The sequence below is a fragment of the Phocoena phocoena genome, chromosome 15 (assembly GCF_963924675.1).
Source record: "Phocoena phocoena chromosome 15, mPhoPho1.1, whole genome shotgun sequence".
NCBI lineage: Eukaryota > Metazoa > Chordata > Mammalia > Artiodactyla > Phocoenidae > Phocoena > Phocoena phocoena.
Window position 1 is genome coordinate 15,870,464 of NC_089233.1, and position 17,622 is coordinate 15,888,085.

Consider the following 17,622-nt stretch of genomic DNA (forward strand, 5'->3'; position numbering starts at 1 on the left):
TGCAGACCTAGTCTCTGCAACTTGCCCCCAAGGCGTAGCTGTTAAGTCACATGCTTTCCCTGAGCCTTAGCTCCTTTATCTGTAAAATGAGGATCAATAATATCTACCTCGGGCTTCCCTGGTGGCGCAGTGATTGAGAGTCCACCTGCCGATGCAGGGGACATGGGTTCGTGCCCCGGTCCGGGAAGATCCCACATGCCGCGGAGCAGCTGGGCCCGTGAGCCATGGCCGCTGAGCCTGCGCGTCCGGAGCCTGTGCTCCACAACGGGAGAGGCCACAGGAGTGAGAGGCCCGCATACCGAAAAAAAAAAAAAAAAAAAATAATAATAATAATATCTACCTCAAAGGGTTAGTGTGAAGACTGAAATTGTAACAATATGTATGACACAGTAAATGTGCAATAAACATTTGTTGAAACACGATTGAAAATGATTGTCGATATTTTATACTTAAGACCATGAAAAGAAGTCTGCTAAGGAGGCAGGGATGGATAGCAACAGCTGTGTTTCACAGATGAGTAAACTGAGGATCAAAGTTTCACCGCTACAAAGCAGGAAAGCTGGAAACTGGCACTGTGCCCACACGTATCTACAACTTCCTATGAGCAGTCAGATCTGGGCAGAACAGGGGTCAGGGGCTCAGGTGAGGGTGAAGTGAAGGAGCCAGTCTCACCTGTCTGGGGGAGTCTCAGCAGGAAAATGAGAGCCCCGCCAAGGCCAGAGACCTTTGGCAGTCAACATTCAGTGACCATATATTGAGTGGCTTCTGTTGGAGAGACTGCCAGGTGATAAGGGAATCCCAAGATGAGGAAGGCTAATTTCCTTTATTCAGCAAACACCGTCTGAAGACTGGGGTTTTGTGCAGGGCGCCAGGGACACTGACTCAAGTCCAATGTTCAAAACAGTGATTTGGGCTGTGATGGAGGAAGTCCAGAGGCACCACTTAACCCATCCTGGTTGCTGATATGCCAGGAAGTGTAGCTTGGAGAGGGAGGTGGTTGTGCTTCCCATAGCATTAAGAGGAATTGGTATGTAGTGAGATTTTTAGGCAGAGGAAGCAGCGAAGGAGCCTTATTTCCTAAAAAGGATAAAAGAGGGACACAGCATGGAGTAAAGGTTAAGGGCATGGGTTCTGGAGTCAGACTGTCTGGGTTCAGATCCTGACTCAATTGCTTTATAGCTCTGCAGTCGTGGGCAAATCACTTCTTGCTCCAAGTTACCTCTCTCTGCCTTAGTTTCTTCATCTATAAAACCTGGATAATATAGCACCTACCTCCTAAGACTGACATAACGATTAAATGAGATAACACAGAATGGTGCCTTGAATAGTAGTGTTGAATAAACATTGGTTATTGTTATTATTCAAATACAACACAAAATAATACGTGAGGAGGACCAAGAGGAGACCGAGGAAGGTTTTCTGGAGGTGGTTCAAACTGGCCTTGAAGGATGAGAAAGATTTCAACCAGGATGGGCATGTATAGGGAATGGTTGGCAGTTCCACTTGATTGAAACATAAAGATTGAAAGTAAAGAATAATGGATGACAGATGCAGCCGGAGAAGTGGGACCAATCTGGGAGGACCAAGGATCCCAGTGGGGACCTCGGAGTTCACCCTGTAGGCACTGAGGAGCCATAGAAAATCCCCGAGCAGTAGCAAGGCTGTTTGACAGGTCCCATCAGATGTCTTTGCCGGGACTTCCCTGGTGGTCCAGTGGTTAAGAATCCATCTTGCAATGCAGGGGACGCCGGTTTGATCCCTGGCCAGGGAACTAAGATCCTGCATGCTGCGGGGCAGCTAAGCACCACAAGGAAGAGCCCACGTGCCGCAACTAAGACCCAATGAAGCCAATAAATAAATATTAAAAAAAAGAAATATTCTTAAAAAAAAAAATGATGTCTTTGTCAAACAGTGTGGAGTGTGTTCCGTGGGAAGAGCCTGCACGTGAGAGATCTGTTTGGCGTTTGTCCCCAGGTAGAAGCAATCAGGAGTGGGACAAAGCTAGAAAGCAAGACTCTTTCTTGCAGTTGCTCTTGTTTGCTGACCTTGGAATTGGGAAGAAAGATACTCCTGAGAGGCTTCTGCCATAGAATTTGCATGGCTCAGTGAATGAACAACATGAGCTGTGAACAGGTAAGCAAGGGAGCCTGGGCGCTGGGCAAGGGGCAATCAGGAGTGGGAGGGTGTGAAGGTCCAGGGGTGGCCAGTACTGGAGGGGGCAAGTCAAAGAGGAGGGGGAGCTGGAGAGTGGAGGAGCCACCAAGGAGTGGGGAGCAGAACCAGGCACAGTGTGTCAAGCAGAGCTGTCTCAGCACAGGGCAAGTGCTGTCTGCTCTTTCTCGTTTATCCAGTTAACAAATATCTACAGGGACTTCCCTGGTGGCACAGTGGTTAAGAATCCGCCTGCCAATGCAGGGGACATGGGTTCCATCCCGGTTCAGGAAGATCCCACATGCCGTGGAGCAGCTAAGCCTGTGCGCCACAACTACTGAAGCCCGTGTGCCTAGAGCCCGTGCACCACAGCTACTGAACCCACATGCTACAACTACTGAAGCCCGCGTGCCTAGAGCCCGTGCTCTGCGACGAAGAGTAGCCCCCGCTCACTGCAACTAGAGAAAGCCTGCACCCAGCAACGAAGACCCAACGCAGCCAAAAAAAAAAAAAGAAAAACCAACCAACCAAACAAAAAAAGATCTACTAAGCATTTACCATGTACTAGGTACTGTTCTAAGTGCCAAGGTATAGCAAGGAAAACAGACATAGGCATCCTCTTGGACTTTACATTCGGGTAGGGTGGGGAGAGACAAGTGATAAGCCGGTACATAAATAAGACAAGGTACTGTAATTGCAAATAACAAGCACTACAAAGGAACTAAAACAGAGGACATACTGGAAGTGCCTGTTGCGGGGGCATACCTAGGCCGGGCCTTGGTGAGGAGACGCTTGAGATGAGATCCAAAGGATGAGAAGGAACCAAAGGGCCGCTCAGCGTGGCCAGAAAAAAAAAAAAAAAAGGAGCCAAGGGGAACCGGGTAGGGTCACAGGATGTGGGAGTGGGGGAGGGCAGGGTTTCAGAGGCGGGGGTGGGTGGGTGCTGGGGTAGGGGGGGTGCTGGGGACAGGGTGTGGGAGAGAGGGGTTTCTAAACAGGGACCGGCAAGTGCCAAGTTCTGAGGTAGGGATGAGTTTGGGTGAGGTGCCGAAAATGAGTTTGGAGGCAGGGGAAGGAGTGTGGGGAGTGGGAAAGGGGCAGGTCACAGAGCTCTTGCTTGCCATGATGTGAAGTTTGGATCTGATTCTAAATATACTGGGAAGCCTCTGTATCATTTCTGTTTTTGTTTTGTGGTAAAATATATGTAACAAAATTTACCATTTTAAATATTTTTAAGTGTTCAGTTTAGTGGCATTAACATTGCCCAACATTGCTCAACATTCACGATGTTGGGCAACCATCACCCCTATCCCTCTCCAGAACTTTTTCATCTTCCCAGCTGAAACTCTGTACCCCTTAAACAATAATGCTCTATTCCCCCTTCCCCCAGCCCCTGGCAACCACCATTCTACTTTCGGTCTTTGTGAATTTGACTACTTTAGGGATTAAACCACTAGGGGGTTTTAAGCAGAGTGTCAAGGGTCAAGGTAATCCGATTTGCATTTTAAAAACCCACTCTGGCTGCTCTGAGAGTGGACTGCAGGGGGGCGATAGAGTGGAAATGGAGAGTAGTTGAAGGGCTGGAGGTAAACACTGGAAGATGAAGGGACAGGGCCTGTCCAGGGCTGCACATGGGGGCTGGGTCATTGGAGGGGCACCAGGACCGTGATAAGGTTTCTGGCTGAGTGAGAAGGATGGAGGAGCAGTTCCTGGGGGTGGACCTGGAGGTGATGACAGGGTGGACTGTGGCATCTTGGAGCTGGTGGGGAGCTCTTGGAGCTGTCTGGTCCAATGTTTGAAGCAGGGTTTGGGAAACCGAGGGTGGGAGGGGACTCTCTGGGGCACGGGGAAGAACACTTGTTCCTATCTCATGGGAATACTGTTCCACAGAATACATCCTGAGAAAGGCTGAGGCCCGGAGAGGGGAAGGGCCTGGCTTAGACCACACAGTTGAGTTAGTGGCAGAGGCAAGCCTGGAACCTAAAGCTCCCGATTTCTCAGCTGATGCTCTTGATCTTTTCACTACACCAGGCTGCAGTGCCGGATGGATGGGAAAGGCAAAGGGCTGGATGCCCAGAGACCAGGTAGGAGACCCCAGGCCTAAATCAGCAATGGCCTGAGCAAGAGCTGCTACAGGGTGCCTTTTGTGAAGCCTGTCACCCTCCTGCAGGGCAATTTCACATACCTCCCAAGCACTCGAATGATATATTTTTTTCCCCGTGACTTGACCCCTAAACACAATCCTTTTAATGCTTAGAGCACATCATTTTAATTTTTTCTCTTTACATTTAATACAACAGTATGGAATTGCATAGGTGACCAGAAGCAGTTCTTCTGACTTCCTACGTCCCTGCTTCTTGCCCTACCCCACATTACAACTGCATACCTGGCCTAAAATCCCACCTGTCTCTGGTTGCTGACATTGTGCCTTCAATAATTGGAGACATCATGGCATGGGTTCTGGAGTCAGAACCCTCACTAGCTGTGTGGCCTGGGGCAAGGTCATTCCTCTGCGCCTCAGCTTCCTGATCCAGAAGGGTACCTATCTCTGAAGTGTTGTGAGGGTTGAGTTAACAGGCAAAAGCACTTAGAACAGTTTGGAATGCAGTAAGTGATCGATCAAGATAAGCTAATATTATTAATGTCTTAGTCACATCACAGAACCAACTGCAGCTCTTGCATAGTCGGCCACTGTTCTGTTAGGGGAGCTTGGAAATGGAAGCACATTCAGATGGAGCATGAAAGCAAATGAGTCCTGTCATCCAGTAACTCATCTAACTTTTTTCTTTTTTTTAACATTTTATTTTGGCCACGCCCAACAGCATGTGGAACTTCCCCAACCAGGGCTCGAACCTGTGCCCCCTGAATTGGAAGGTGAAGTCTTAACCACTGGGCCATGAGGGAAGTCCCTAACCTTGTTGTTTTTAAAATAAGTTTATTTTTAAATTTTTATTTAGTTTTGGCTGCGTTGGGTCTTCGTTGCTGTGCGCGGGTTTTCTCTAGTTGTGGCAAGCTGGAGCTACACTTCGTTGCGGTACGCGGGCTTCTCATTGTCGTGGCTTCTCTTGTTGCAGAGCACAGGCTCCAGGCACCCGGGCTTCAGTAGTTGTGGCACGTGGGCTCAGAAGTTGTGGCTCGTGGGCTCTAGAGCGCAGGCTCAGTAGTTGTGGCGCACGGGCTTATTTGCTCCGCGGCATGTGGGATCTTCCTGGACCGGGGATTGAATCCATGTCCCCTGCATTGGCAAGCGGATTCTTAAGCACTGCACCACCAGCGAAGTCCCTCGTCTAACTTTTTATACAACAATAATGACTTAATAACGAGAATCCAGTTTGTTTCACAATGTCAGCAGGGGCCAGTAAATTTGAAGCATTCATGTTACTTTTCTGGGAGCCTGGAGGAGGCAGCGCCAGGAGGCGGTGGAAAGGCTCGCATTAGGAGTCTGAAAACCCCGAGTCACTAATGGGCTGCCTGACCTTAGGTCCTAACTGGGTTTCAGTTCCCTTCTGTAAAATGACTGAACTCTAAGGGACTGAGAGGCATTCGGCCCAGTGTCCTCAGTAAGAGCTAGTAAATGTGTGGAAGTACTATAGACAAACAGACTGACTATCTCTATAAGGCACAATCACTGTAGGGATATTTAAGAAACTATTAGAGGAATGGTGGGGGGCTGGGGGAGAGGACATTCACTGAATATTCTTATGTACCTTGTAAATGAAAAACAAAACCCAAAAACCTGAGAAATGAATTAGTTTGCCAATAATAAAAAAATATATTTTATGACCGGGTCACTGAGTGGGCCTTCTTGCGGGGATTGGGAAGAGGACATTTGGCCGGACAGCCCCTCCACTCCTAGGCCGGCGTCCCCGCCTCCCAAACCCCTCGCCGCTGCCAGCCCTCCCTCACCCGCGCCTGCACCCGCGTCTCACCTTTCACCCACCCGACCTGAGCGCGGGCGCCGAAGCGGCTGCGGCCATCTTAACTACGGGCAATGGGCCCTTGCAAAACCACTAGCGGAACAGCAAGAGAAGACAACTCGAGGGGGGAGTATACCAGATCATCAACGCCAGGCCGACACTGAAGCTGTTACATACCTTTCGCTAAAGTAGGACGGTAGAGTGCCACCATCTCTTCTGAGGGCTTCTTTATTTCCCGGCCCTGGGACCAACGAGTTCGCGTAACGAGCCGTTTCCCGCCATCCTAGAGTGGCCCCACCCAAAGCTACTTCCGGTCGTCTGGGCCCGGAGGGACCCACCCCCACCCAGCACCGCAGGCCGAATCACCAGCGTCCGAACCCGGGGATATGGGGGTGAGCCCAAGACTCCGTCCCCGGCCCTGCTCTGGGCTCCCTGCGCAGGTGCCGGTGAAGGCCGGGCGGGAAGGAGCTGGGAGAAGGCCGAGGGCCACGGGCTTCGTGAAGGTGGCCCTGTATTTCTTCCCCGAGGAGTGGGGATGTCTGCGGTGGCATACCTTAACCTGGCCGTGCTCGGTGAGATCCAGCGTCCCGGATCTCTGAAAAGGGAAGGGGGTGGGTGGGACGAACAGGGCCAGGTGCCTGAATCCACTGAGCCTGACTCCAACAGAGTCAGAGTGACTCTGTTTCCCGGCATCCTCGCCAGATCAGCCTAAATTCATAAGTGACCCTCTCCGGTCAGATTTCAACACTGCAAAAACTTCTAAAAAAAGTTCAGAACCTGTACCGGCCTTAAAGGCGCATGGCACACTAACCTCCACGGACTCAAACCAGATCTTTCCCTACAGGCAAGCCATCTCCTTGACTCCAGCTAAGTAGAATCTCTGTTCTTTGGACATGCTTCTAGCTTAATGAGCCTTTGTTCTTGCTATTCGGCTGTGTTATACACTGACCTCCAACTCTAACACCCTTCAATGCCCTTCTCAAATGCCATCTTCAAGAAATTCCTTGGGGGGGAGGGATAAATTGGGAAATTGAGATTGACATATATACACTACTATATATAAAATAGATAACTAATAAGGACCTAGTATATAGCACAGGGAACTCTACTCAATACTCTGTAATGGCCTATATGGGAGAAGAATCTAAAAAAGAGTGCATATATGTATATGTGTAACTGATTCACTGTACACCTGAAACTAACACATACTAACACATACTAACAAACTAACACATACTAACACATACTAACACAGTATGGAAATCAACTATACTCTAATAAAAATTAGAAAGAAAAGAAAGAGGGAGGAAGGAAGGAAGAAAGAAAGAAAGAAAGAAAAGAAAAGAAATGAAATTCCTCTTGGAGCTCTTCTGCCCTGTGCTGGAAGTCTCCTCTAAACTGCAGCTCTGTGTCCATCTCTGTAGCCCTGAGTACAATCTGCCCAAAGGTCCTCTCTGCACCTGTGCCAGCAAAGCTCCTACCTGGTATCTCTCTTACAGCAGGTACTTTATCTTGGTTCACCAATGTCTCCAATACCTGGAACATCTAGAACAATGCCTGGCACACATGAGATGCCCAATACATTTTCATTAAATGCATGCGTAGGTAGTCTTAAGAACTGTTTATTGGATGATTAGGGTTCTTCCCCAGTTTTGCCAGACCCCAAACCAGCCCTCATCAAATGGGTGGAGCAGGAGACCCAGCTGTGGGGTGCAGGTGCTCAGGATCCTCTGGAGGAGGAAGCCTGAAAGAAAGCCAGAAAGATGGGAAGTGGAGGTGATGTCCCAGTGTCAGCTGTAAGGGAAAACGTTTGTTGAGCAAGAAACACCATCTATATGCTCTTTACTGCTGGCATTACTAATTTTCACTGACCTGAATTTATGACACCCACTGGAGATTGCAATCTTGACCTTCTCTTTCTCACTTAATTGGCTTTGAGGCATCCAAGTGGTCACATGATTAGGTCACACTGTATGAATCATCCAGACCGTAGGTCAGTGGCAGTGTGTGAATTCAAGTTTCGGATGGAGGCAGTTCATCTGTCTTCCAGGTCCCCGGTTCCTACAACAGCTGCCCTTCTGGTTGAGAGTATCTTTTCTGGTTGGCCCTGGAGTGGGTGGGAATGTCCCTGACTTGGGAGCCCTCAACTGGCCAATACAGTCTAGAAGGGGGCTTCCAGGGCTGGGTACCCATCCGAATGCTTCTGTCATTGTGAAGATTGGTTCTATTACCTGAACATACGTAGGCCTTGGAGAGTTAACAGGAAAAATGGTAAGTTTTGAATCTGCTATGTTTCCCAGCACTCAGAAAAATGATACACGTTTGGAAGGGGTGAGCAGAAGTCTATCTAGGAGTTGTCGTGAGGCTCTGGGGTCAGAGACACTGACGTGGCCATGGAGCCTGTGGCCAAGGCTCCCTGTAGTCAGGACTTTCCCAGGCCCTCAGTCTGTGCCCAGCTTCAACACCTGGCACTCACACCACACCCTCATCCCCACACCAAGTGCAGTCATGCTTTACCTTTACCTTCAACTTGGCCCAGTGCGCTCTGTTTTGTGTTTTTTTCTTTGACCACACCACGCATCATGCAGGATCCTAGTTCCCCAACCAGGGATCGAAACTGTACCCCCTGCAGTGGAAGCACAGAGTCCCAACCACTGGACCTCCAGGGAAGTCCCGGCCCAGTGCACTCTGGAGAGGGATCCTTTACTTGCAGCTAGTGCAGTACCTCTCATGCTACTTGCTGACTCACACAGGCAAGCAGGCCTACCACTGTCCCCACAGTGGGAGGTGCTTCAGCCAGAGGCCACTAGTAGACCCACCAGCTTGGTACCATGGCCCTCAGGGTCTGACCCAGGAGTGCAAACTCTGCCCAGGGTTCTTCTCCAGGAGAGTCCAGACCCCCTGCAAGCTGTCAGCATTACCCAGGGCTCTTCCAGTGTTTGATAGGGATGGGCACTGACAGGTGACAAAAAGCCATCACTCTTAATGGAAATTTTCTAATTTGTGTCCTTCAGGGGGGCTTGAGAGGCTAAGAGAACTTGCTGGGGTTGAGCCCCTGGGCAACTCTGCACCCTTAGTCCTTACCCTCCACGGACCACCCTGCAACAAGCCTCTCTCCTTGGCCAGGCTGACCCCTCCGAAGTTTTAAGTCTTCTCCTTCCCTCCTGCTGAGATCAACTGTTTACTTGCCCAGCTCCCCTAGGGAGAAGCAGCCACTGGGTACAGGATGTCAGGTGGAAGCCTCAGGGGGGCCTTTGGAAGGAGGCAAACAGACAAGAGCTCCAGAGTGGATGCCAGTGCCGCTGAAGATGTGAAGTGCATGTCCATGAAGTGTGTGAAATGCTGTGACTGATTTAAGTGGCCAAAGGAAAAATATCAAGGCTTCTTAGGGCAGGGTATTTATGAAGGCTTGTGGGAAGCACAGACTAGACAGTCAATAAATGTGTCCGGTGAGAGAGAGGGTTTGGAGGTAGAAATGATGGAGAGAGTTGGTGCCATTTGCTAAGACAAAGACCCCAGGAGGGGCAGGTTATGGGAAGAAAGGGATGATGAGTTCAGTTTGAGCCACGCAGAGTCCGAGGTGCTTGTGGGCCATCCATGCCGGGGCAAGGTGGCAGGTGGCTCTGTGATCAGGAGCTCAGGAGCCAAGCTTGAGCTAGAGGTAAAGAGATGTTCGGGAGACGTCCTGTAGGGCATGTCGGGGGAGCGTAAGCTTACAGAAAGAGGGTCCTTGCGACCTTTCTCAGACCTCACCCTACTCTTCCCCAGTCGCCCCCACGATCTCCTGAAACAGAAGCTCCTATAATTTCAGGATTATCAAGCTTCCAGTAGAAAAGGTTCTTTTACCCGCTCCATTTTTTTTTCACCCTCAACATTGGGGGAAGCCTGCTGTCACCCAGTGATGGCCAGCGACGAAATTGAACGTCTGAATTAACAGCGCGGAGCGGCCTGGGGTCTGGGCTGGAGGTCGCTGTTCCAAACCTGGGCGGGGCCGCGGCTGCGCCTCCAGCGCGACGGGCGCGGGGACCCGGCGGGGAAGCCGGGCCGCCGCGCCTCCGGGGCCGGGCGCCAAGCTCTGGGGAACGCCGCCTCCGGGCTGGTGGCAGCGCCTCCTTGGGCGCCTGTAGCCGCCGCGGCCATGTTGGCTGAGGGCTCGAAGACAAAGCCACCTGGAGACACCGGGGCGGCGTCATCTGGACACGATGGCGCGGGAGCGAAGTTCGTGGGGCCGCGTTGCCGCCATCTCTTAGGAAGACATCTTCCAGTTCTGGTTCTCGGTGCACCTTCAGCCACCCGCTCTTAGTGTTCAGCCTTCCCCGTGGGCCCTCGAGGGGCCGTTCCTGGTCTCCCGGCCTCACGACGGCGCCCCGACCCTCGGGCCGGGCCACAGAGCGTTCTGGATCGCGGAGGCTCCGCGGACCCCGGCGGGTAGGGGTGGCGCTGGCCCGCCGCCGGGGTGGCACTTACGATGGCGCCGCCCCCGGCCCCGCTCCCCGCGCGGGAACCTAAAGGGGCCGGGCGCCAGGGGGGGACACCCGAGCCCCTGAGCTTCGCGGACGTGGCCGTGTACTTCTCCCCGGAGGAGTGGAGGTGTCTGCGGCCCGCGCAGAGGGCCCTGTACCGGGACGTGATGCGGGAGACCTACGGCCACCTGGGCGCGCTCGGTGAGGCTCCACCTGCTCGCCTGCGCCCACAACCCCGTCCACCCCGCCCAACCTCTGGGTCCTGCACGTGGAGTGGGAGGCCCCAGAAAGTCGCGACCCTGGGCGGCGGCTTCCCCCGCAGCGTGGGCTTTGCGTTCTTCTCCCCCAGGCTTCCGAGGCACCAAGCCAGCCCTCATCTCCTGGGTGGAGGAAAAGGCCGAACTGTGGGGTCCAGATGCCCGGGATCCTGAGACGGGAGAGTGTCTTAGAGAAGCAGACACAGGTGAAGTAGTGGGTACTTTGTCCCGTGGGGACTTCCTCTGGGTCTGACCCATCCTGCTACCCTCTGCCAACTCCTTACCTGCTCATCAGTTTCCTCCCTGAATTGCTTTCCCAGCTAAGGTTGTTATGCCTGGTCCCTGCCTAGCTCTGGATTCAGCCTAGAAAGGGGCTGTGAGTGTGACCCAGGCATACCTGCCTCTCCACTCCCAGCTCCGCGGTATCTGAGCCCCTCACATCTAGTTGGTCTCTAAGCTCCTTGGAGCTCCGCATCACCCTGTCCGCTGTTTGCCTGCTCTCTAGCTCCTCTGCCACCTCCTCTGTTTTAGTTTACTTCCGTTTTGTTGTATTTTTGTAGCAGCCTCCTTTCTCTTGGCTTGCACGGCTTTCTTCCTCCACTTCATCCTGTCCACCTGTTGCACAGTGCCCAGCCCCTCTGAACTTGTCAATGCCAGTCACCTTCATGCCTCTCTTTGTGCTGCATCCTTACCATCCCACTCATCCTCCGTGATCAAGCTAAATTGTTATCCCTCTGACCCTCATTTCCCCAGCCCTGAGGTAGAATGTACTGTGCCCCTGTTCCTTCCCTCTCTCTCTGTCTCTGCAGCTTCTCTTACCATCCTGTGCAGCTGAGGAAAATGTGTCACTCCTAGCTTCCCTGCCTGTACCAAGCTGAGGCCCAGAGGCAGCTGTGGGTCCAGAAGGTGCTTGTACCTAAGAGGCTTCTCTGTCCCATGTGGGCTGTGGGAATCAGGGACCAGGATAAGCCAGGGTCTGAGCTCTCCCCTTATCTCCCAGCAGGTTCCAGAGACAAGGAAGAGGAAGGACAAAGAGAAGGGACCGAGGCACTGGGGAAGATCCTTTCTGTGGACGCTCAGCCTTCCGGGCTGACGGCTCTCAAACCCTTTTCTGCTGGGTTTTCTTATGGTTGGGAGCAGCCATCGAAGGTGCCTCGCCGGGGTCGCCCACCACTCTGTGCCCATCCCCCGGTCCCCAGGGCAGACCAGAGGCACGGTTGCTACATGTGTGGGAAGAGTTTCGCTTGGCGCTCCACCCTGGTGGAGCATTTGTACACCCACACGGGCGAGAAGCCCTTCAGTTGCCCTGACTGTGGCAAGGGCTTCAGCCAGGCCTCCTCTCTGAGCAAGCACCGGGCCATCCACCGAGGGGAGCGGCCCCACCGCTGCCCGGACTGTGGCCGGGCCTTCACCCAGCGCTCCGCCCTCACCACCCACCTCCGGGTCCACACGGGCGAGAAGCCCTACAGCTGTGCTGACTGCGGCCGCTGCTTCAGCCAGAGCTCCGCCCTGTACCAGCACCAGCGGGTCCATAGCGGCGAGACCCCCTTCCCATGCCCCGACTGTGGCCGCGCCTTCGCCCACGCCTCAGACCTCCGGCGCCACGTGCGCACCCACACGGGCGAGAAGCCCTATCCATGCCCAGATTGCGGGCGCTGCTTCCGGCAGAGCTCCGAGATGGCAGCCCACCGGCGCACCCACAGCGGCGAGCGCCCCTACGCCTGCCCGCAATGCGGCAGGCGCTTCGGCCAGAAGTCAGCCATGGCCAAGCACCAGTGGGTCCATCGGCCGGGGGCGGGGCGGCGCAGGGGCCGGGGTGCCAGTGGGTTGCCTGTACCCCTGGCCTCTGGCCGAGGGGACCTGGACCCACCCGTGGGCTTCCAGCACTACCCAGAGATATTCCAGGAGTGTGGGTGATGGCTTCAGCAGTGACAAGGCAAAGGGTGAAGATCTAGACATTGTTTGAGGCCCAGGGTGGCCTCAGGGGCCTGAAACTCCGGCAGCTCCGCGGAGGCCACAGAATTCCCAGCCAGAGCTGGACCTGGGGGAGGAGGACTGTTTCATCTTAGGCCCTCACGAGCTTCATCTGCTGATACCTTGTTCCCTACTGTCCCAGACTCTAGAAGCCCCCTTTGCTGAGTTAGGGCTGAGGTTAGAACCCCCACTAGACTTTCACTGCGGGGAAGAAAAGGCTGTTTCTAAGAGGATTGAGGTGGAGAACTTTGTTTTACCCACTGACTTTACTGCAGAAGTTAAAAACTGATGGCTGGGTACTGAATGTGGTCTGTAGCAGCCTTTAATTTTTTTTTTTTTTTTTTTAGCCCAGCCAGCATTTTTAAATGTTATGCATTATTGGTTAAGATTTAAAAATCAGGATATTTCACACAGAAAACCAGGTTTCTGGCCTCTCTTGAAAAATCTGAAGATTTGGCAACTCCACCTGAGCTCCCACAAAACCACAATTGGTGGGAGCTGAGGGGCAGTTGCCCCTTTGGATGGAGACCAGGCTCTCCAGTTCAGCATGCCTGCCACTCCTTGTCACCTCCTGACCAGTGTCAGCTGGCACTCATCATGGCTCGCCAACATCTCTGGCAAAGCAGGCCCTCTCCATCTGGCATTTTCCTACTTATTTACATGACCTGTTGGGTTCCTGTAGTCATTTGAGTTTGCAAACTGTAGTCTACAGCATTCAATTGTTCTTGAATCAGGGATTCAGGTAGAGAGCATATTTGTAAAAGGGTGGCAGGAGAGAAGTAAAAGGAGGCTTTATGTTAGATCTTGGCTTGTATTGCATTTTATGGTTTACAAAGTACTGTCTTGTCCATCAACTCATTTCACCCTCATAATTGCATATGGAAGGAAGCATCTTGCTTGGAGAGGACAGCCCATCAGGAAGAGGCAGTCAGGACTGAATGTTTTGCCCCAAATGGAGTGGTGTCTCCACCTCAGCACCACTCAGCTGACCTGCACTTCCTGTTTCTGAACGGCAGGGGCCTGAGAGACCCCTCTAGTACTCCTTGGGCCTCCCTCGGAGAGCCCTATGGCTCAGGCTTTGCTATTCTAGGCCCAGCCAGGAGGGCCTCATCACATTTTTGAACTGGAAGAGATCTTAGCTTTTCCATCCTTTTGCATTTGGGGACACTGAGACTGGGGAAAGCTGAGCAACCTGTCGAAGGTCACACACGGAGTGAGATGCTAGGATTCTTTGTTTCCTGCTGTCCTTACCATACCACTCCTGAGTTCATTGTCAAGTGTCTCAGCCAGGGTTCTGGAAGCATCTCCCCACTCCCTGAGATGACACCCAGGCACTGACCTAGACTAGGGACAGAGCAGCCCAGTGTTAGTGAAGCCCAGGTACAAGATGAGTGACAAAACAGCCACATAGCCAACAAGGCAAGGGAGAAAGCAGCCTTGGATGAGAGTTCCAGGGCCAACACAATCAAAGCTTGCATCTTCACTCTCTTTAGGACCTCCATCACCAGCAAAGGGGGACAAGGCCAGGAACATTTGGGGTTATATTCCCAAGCTCTGCACAGAATCCCTCCCCCATCACCCTGTGACTCCATCATCCATCTACCACTCATTCCTTTGTGGTCAGAGTCCAGCCTTGTCCAGGTGATGGAAGCAGCCAGCCATGTGCAGACCCTTTCTTGCCTCTGGTCAGGATGACCCTTCCCCTCAAGTAGGAGTAGCAAGGACTTATGTCCTCGGTGGCCTGTGTGCACTTCCCTTCTGAGAACTCAGCCCTGTGTCTGGCCTTAGGAAGAAACCAGATTTGTCAACCTAAAGAAACTTCTAAAGGAAGAGGTACAAAACTTGGGGAAAAGACACTTCAGGTAAAGTGATGGATTGACTTGATTCCAACCTAATCTTCCAATCTGACCCCACCAAGATCTCTCTTAGACTAAACTTCACCAGGAGGATTGGCTCATATGCCACCTGTCACAGGGGGAATGTGGGAGTAAGGAGAGGCACCAGGAGGATTGGCTCATATGCCACCTGTCACAGGGGGAATGTGGGAGTTAGGAGAGGCACCTTGGGAGTGAGGAGAGGCACCTTGGCAGTAGTAGCTACCTTTGTACCAGCTTTTATTCCCCTAGAGAAGCCAGTGTCCGACCCATCCTTCCCCTGCCCCTCGGCACTGCCTGGGGGAAGCTCAGCCTGCAATACCACTTCTCAGGTCTGCCTCAAAGCCAGATCTGGACCCTGTCTGAGCTTGCCAATTAAAGGTATAATTACTGCTTTCTCTGAGTGCTCTGAAGTTTTCAAGACTTGCGTAGGGCCCCCAAACCAGAACCAACTCTGCTTCCTGCCCTCGTGACCCAATTTCCCCCCCACTTAATATTTGAGTATCATGGAACGCTTAAGCCTCAGCCTCACCCCCTTTTTAGCTCCTCACTCCTTGGCATGGATACTTCCCCTAAAGGTAAGGCTCCCTTTTCTCTCCACTACCACAGGTTTTTGAGGCTCAGCCCTTGAAGCAATTTAAGCCAGGAAGAGGGTTTTCCTAGGGCTTCATGGGTGCATCAGGAGAAATGCTTGTCTGCACCAGTGAAAACATGAGCCCCATCCACATGGCCAGAGTGAGAGGTCAAGGCCATGACCACATGGCCCCTTCCTAGTTTGTCCAAGCCATGTAAAGCATAAGTATTGATCTGAGCTCCAAAGACCCCTAAATTTGGGGGGAATATTTGTTTATGTGTATCTTTCTAGGAACAGTACATGCAAAGATGTTTATGACTCAGAAGCTAAAACCTGCTCTAGGCCAATATTTTTCAAAGTAAGGCCTTTCTGCCACAGAATCACATGCAGTTATCTCTTCAAAATGCAGCTAGCTCCCTGGGCCCTGCCCCTAGTCTATTGTATCTCCAGCGATGGAATCTTATGGCTGCTAAAGTTTGAGAGAACCACTGCTCTGAACGACGTAAAAATGTTATTTTCTAGCTGCTCTTAGCGTTACAAGAGTAGGGGTTGGTGTCAGGGCCTGTTCTAAATGTGTCAGGCCAGCTGATGACTTCGCCATACACAAAGACTCCCATTTCCTTTGTTCTTCCCAAAGGGGACTGTGTCGTGATTGGTCTCTTTCTGGGTACCTCAAAGCTTCTTGAATATACCTGGGCATCTCTTGTAGCATCTGACAGAAGCCCTCTTAGAGGGCTTGTCCTTTGCATGCAGGGAGGAAGCAGATCACACGGAAGCCCCTCTCACACAGAACCTTTGTCGGGACTCTCTTGGGTGCGGGCCAAGTTGGTTGGACCATGAACTGTGGCTGCACACTGCCCCAGTGCTGCTGCACATTGAGGGGTGATGCTGTGGACAAAGTGGCTGCCCAACTCAGGACATGCACTTGGTCAAGTTGGAACCCTCATCAGAGTCCTCCCTGTGCCTAGAGCCTATCCCTGCTATGGGCATGTGGCCGGCAGAGGCTGGCTGCCTCTCGAAGGTCCATTGCATAGAGAGGAGAGGTGCCGGAGGAGGCTGCCTGGAAGTCAGCCAGGTACTAGTGAGACTGAATTTCCACATGGAAATACTGGTGCCAGAGCAGACTGAAGCCCTGGCCCAACTTCTGCTATTCGTGGGGCTTGTGGCCCACGCTATGAAGAGTGCAGGCAGGGACCATGTCAGAGCTGGGGCTGGAGGACTCGCTACATACTTTGCAGGGGACGGCTGCCCTCCTGTGGGAATTTTCTGGTGGGTAAGCAGGTAGGAGGTCAGAGAAAAGTGTCTCATGAAGGAGACTTTTGTCTCTCATTTGTGTGCTTTGGGGATGACCAGGAGGTGGCCCAGGTCCGGCTCTTCCCATAATCACTGCACTTGTAGGGTGTTCCGCCTGTATGGGCCCTCTAGTGCTGGACCCTGTGAGCCATTCTTCATGAAGGTTTTAGGACAGACAGTGGGATGGGAGAGAGGCATGGAGCTGGAAGCTGATCCTCTGGAGGGCAGAAAAGGACTCCTGCTTTATTTGTAGGAAGGTATCTCTGTGATTCTGTCTGTAAGCATCTACTGAGAACTGAGATCGCGTCTCTCCAGCCTTTTCTCCTTTGGAATTCTCCAAATTCTTGTTCTCATCTCCTTTCAGGAGAATGGAAGATGCCATCTTTCCTCCTAAGTAGTTTCCTCCTTTCCTTTGTCTGGTAAGGCAACAAGAAAACACAATCTATGGTTCCTGCATCACTCCCACAGAGAGAATTTGGTTCATTAATTGTCAAGAACACTACCAGGGCTTCCCTGGTGGCGCAGTGGTTGAGAGTCCACCTGCCGATGCAGGGAACAAGGGTTCGTGCCCCGGTCCGGAGGATCACACATGCCGCGGAGCGGCTGGACCCGTGAGCCATGGCCGCTGGGCCTGCGCGTCCGGAGCCTGTGCTCCGCAACGGGAGAGGCCACAATAGTGAGAGGCCCTCGTACCGGGAAAAAAAAAAAGAAGAAAGAACACTACCAATTAGTTTCAGCAGCAAGGGTAGAAGAAGGACAAGAACTGGATCCTATTAAATTGTCTTTCCAGGGTCACTTTTCCTTTGATTCAAAGCTGCACCTAGGGCAGTGTTTCTCAGGTTCCCTTCCTCTACAAGCCTCTATCCAAGTCAGACAGGACTGGAGAGTGGTTCTCTCCTATCCACTTCCACTCCTGAGAAAATCCAGGAACCAGGGACAAAGGCTCCAAGGGATTGAGTTAAACTCAGTCTTTGGGGAAGGTGGAGGGGAGAGGCAGGGTAACAGAAGAGGAAACAACCTTCTTTCTGCGGCAGGATCCCCCCCGACTGACCACTTCGGCACCTGGAACCTGTAGGAAGAAGGAAAGTGCTGGGAAAGAGAGTGTGAGAAGAGACTGGG

General features: G+C 52.4%; 1 protein-coding gene across 4 annotated transcripts; it reads left to right on the plus strand.

Annotated features, from left to right (window-relative positions):
• The first annotated feature begins 10,518 nt into the window (after window positions 1-10,518).
• LOC136134374 (zinc finger protein 764-like) lies at window positions 10,519-12,705 on the plus strand. 4 transcript variants are annotated; one of them, XM_065891859.1, is made up of 4 exons: window positions 10,519-10,732; window positions 10,881-10,994; window positions 11,789-12,299; window positions 12,528-12,705. In XM_065891859.1, exons 1-4 carry the CDS (start codon window positions 10,537-10,539, stop codon window positions 12,703-12,705), a joined length of 999 nt encoding a protein of 332 aa, XP_065747931.1. In that variant the 5' UTR covers window positions 10,519-10,536. The 4 variants fall into 4 exon arrangements, with proteins under 4 accessions (XP_065747931.1, XP_065747932.1, XP_065747929.1 ...); XM_065891860.1 differs by having other exon boundaries at window positions 11,792-12,299; XM_065891857.1 differs by having other exon boundaries at window positions 10,537-10,732; window positions 11,789-12,705.
• Window positions 12,706-17,622: the final 4,917 nt, after the last annotated feature.